The following is a 2,144-nucleotide window of genomic DNA, read 5'->3' on the forward strand; positions in this document are numbered from 1 at the left end:
ATAATAATAATAATAAGGATAATAGTTCGTCCGACAATGTCAGGAGATGACCCAATACATCTGTAACGCGAAACATTTCATTAACAACAAGAGCGACAACAACAGCTCCAACAACAACACCAAAGCCAACATTATCCGTCTTTGCTCTACATAAACAACAACAACAACAATAAACACCTACCAGTACTAATAACAAACAAACAAACAAGAAAGAAAGGTTTAGGAACAATATACAAAAAGTAGCCACCCCCAACAAGCAGACACCATGCACGAATCACTCACCTGGCGAACGTACAAAGAACGAGGACGTTTCCGACAACCGCGAGGATGCCGACGATGGTGATGAAGATGCCGACGACGAGGTGAAAGGTGTATGGCACCGCATTGCAATTGGCCGAGGAATCCCACGTGACAGCAGTGCCTGCCGAGGAGTTGGCAGCGAGAACGAGCACTCCGTTACTTGCGGACATTCCCGACGGTACCCACAGAAACACAAGGAGTTGGCAGAGTCAGGAGTCTTTCCCTCGGGGTTTCTGCTTTCCGAGGCTCCACTTAGAAAAGAATGAAACAGGACCGCGGCTCCGATTAGACACCCATGAACAGTACAGCAGGAAAAACAGATTTGATCCTGGCTAAAACATTATCTTTACTCAAATTACAAACAAGTTAGACTAGATTCGGACCGGCACGGCTAGCAGATAAAATCCTTGAAACGAATTCTGGAACTTGTCTTTGAATAATGAATTGGCAACAGAAAGGAGACGGGGCCGTTTAGCCTTGACTGGCGAAGCAGATCTGCCTACTACCGCAGGCTGAAGGGGAAAAGTCTGGAACTTTCTATAAAATAAGACCCAAAACATGCAAACGAATAATCAAACCAAATGAATAAAAACAACCTCACTTAGAAAAATGAAAGTGTATGCTACACACGTCCGACCTCGACTACTCCAGTTAGGAAAAGCAGTTGGCTGTAGGTGGAATTCCTATATCTGACACCGGTAAGGGATCCACATAGAAACGCAAGCTATAAACATCAGGCTTCATCACCGCTTAGAAATCGTGGCACTTATCACAGGACCTAGGAGCTAGATCTAGATCACTTAACCTTTATCCCGCTTGCATCATTTTATTTATCCTTCTTTTACAGACAAAAAAAAAACAATTGGTGAAATGGTTTAGACTTAACGCTTCTATCAACATTATTAGATTATTTAAGGAAAAAAAATCCTTCTCAAAATATTTCCACTCATCAAATGTGCACTGAAAGAAAAAGAAAATCCCCCTTTAAAGAATATCTCCACCCACGCTAAGTAATCAACAGAAAGAAGGAAAATGTCGAAAGGATACAATTTTGAGCTCTAAGTTCAGAGCATCTTTCCTAACGTTGTATTTTAGTAGATCTACGACCCTAATTGAAGAAATACAAAAAAGCTTGTTAACTAATTCTACATTTTTTTCAACTTTCGTTTTACGCTTTTTACAATTAAAAATATAATATATCCGGTCAAACAAAGCTGCACGTATAGGAATCAAAGTGAAAGTAATTTGTATTTCTTATGATCAACATCGAGTACAGAATAAGAACTTGAATAAACTAGCTGTCAAGAACGTTTCCTCTAACACATATCTCCTGTTAGCTTTGACAAATACCAACATCGAAGTAGAGGCATTAAAACGACTATTCAGCACAGTTCAACTCACGTAAAATATTAGCACATTGCACCTCGCAGAAATATCCCGGCGGTAAACATAATAGGCGTCTCGGGTAATCACACGACACTGATCCGTGTGTCAAATTGTGACGTAAGCCAACCTTGAAGTTGACTGGTCAGCACGTTGACCTCTGAGCAGCTCATCAGAGACTTTTCTTTTGTCAGTAGGAGCAAAGACAGTGCAAATCTCTTTGTTGGAAGGTAGGACCGCTGGCACCAGGCACGCACGAATACGTTACGTCACTGGGTCTCGTGGTTGATGAGAGGAGACAAGGCTCTCATAGCGCAAACATCAATGCTGGATGCAGGGTGGGTAACTGAAACATACACGAGATATTTTTTTTACATGCTATCGTTACATTCAGAATTAGAAATATAAACTGAGACAGTTAGATAGAAAGACAGGGAGATGGAGGGGTAGAAAGAGAGAGA

At 41.2% G+C, this 2,144-nt stretch overlaps 1 protein-coding gene across 2 annotated transcripts in view; it reads right to left on the minus strand.

Annotated features, from left to right (window-relative positions):
- Window positions 1-2,024, minus strand: part of LOC101859669 (rhodopsin, GQ-coupled) — a 71,103-nt gene extending 69,079 nt beyond the window's left edge. The window contains exons 1-2 of one of the 2 annotated variants that reach the window (XM_035972449.1): window positions 1,702-2,024; window positions 283-837 (exon numbers count right to left, since the gene is read on the minus strand). In XM_035972449.1, the coding sequence (XP_035828342.1) occupies window positions 283-470 (188 nt within the window). In that variant the 5' untranslated portion in view covers window positions 471-837; window positions 1,702-2,024. Of the gene's footprint in view, window positions 1-282; window positions 1,143-1,701 lie in introns of those variants that run through there. The other variant, XM_013088175.2, reaches the window with a different exon arrangement.
- Between the last annotated feature and the right edge of the window lie 120 nt (window positions 2,025-2,144).

The sequence above is a fragment of the Aplysia californica genome, unplaced genomic scaffold, assembly GCF_000002075.1.
Source record: "Aplysia californica isolate F4 #8 unplaced genomic scaffold, AplCal3.0 scaffold00696, whole genome shotgun sequence".
Lineage (NCBI taxonomy): Eukaryota > Metazoa > Mollusca > Gastropoda > Aplysiida > Aplysiidae > Aplysia > Aplysia californica.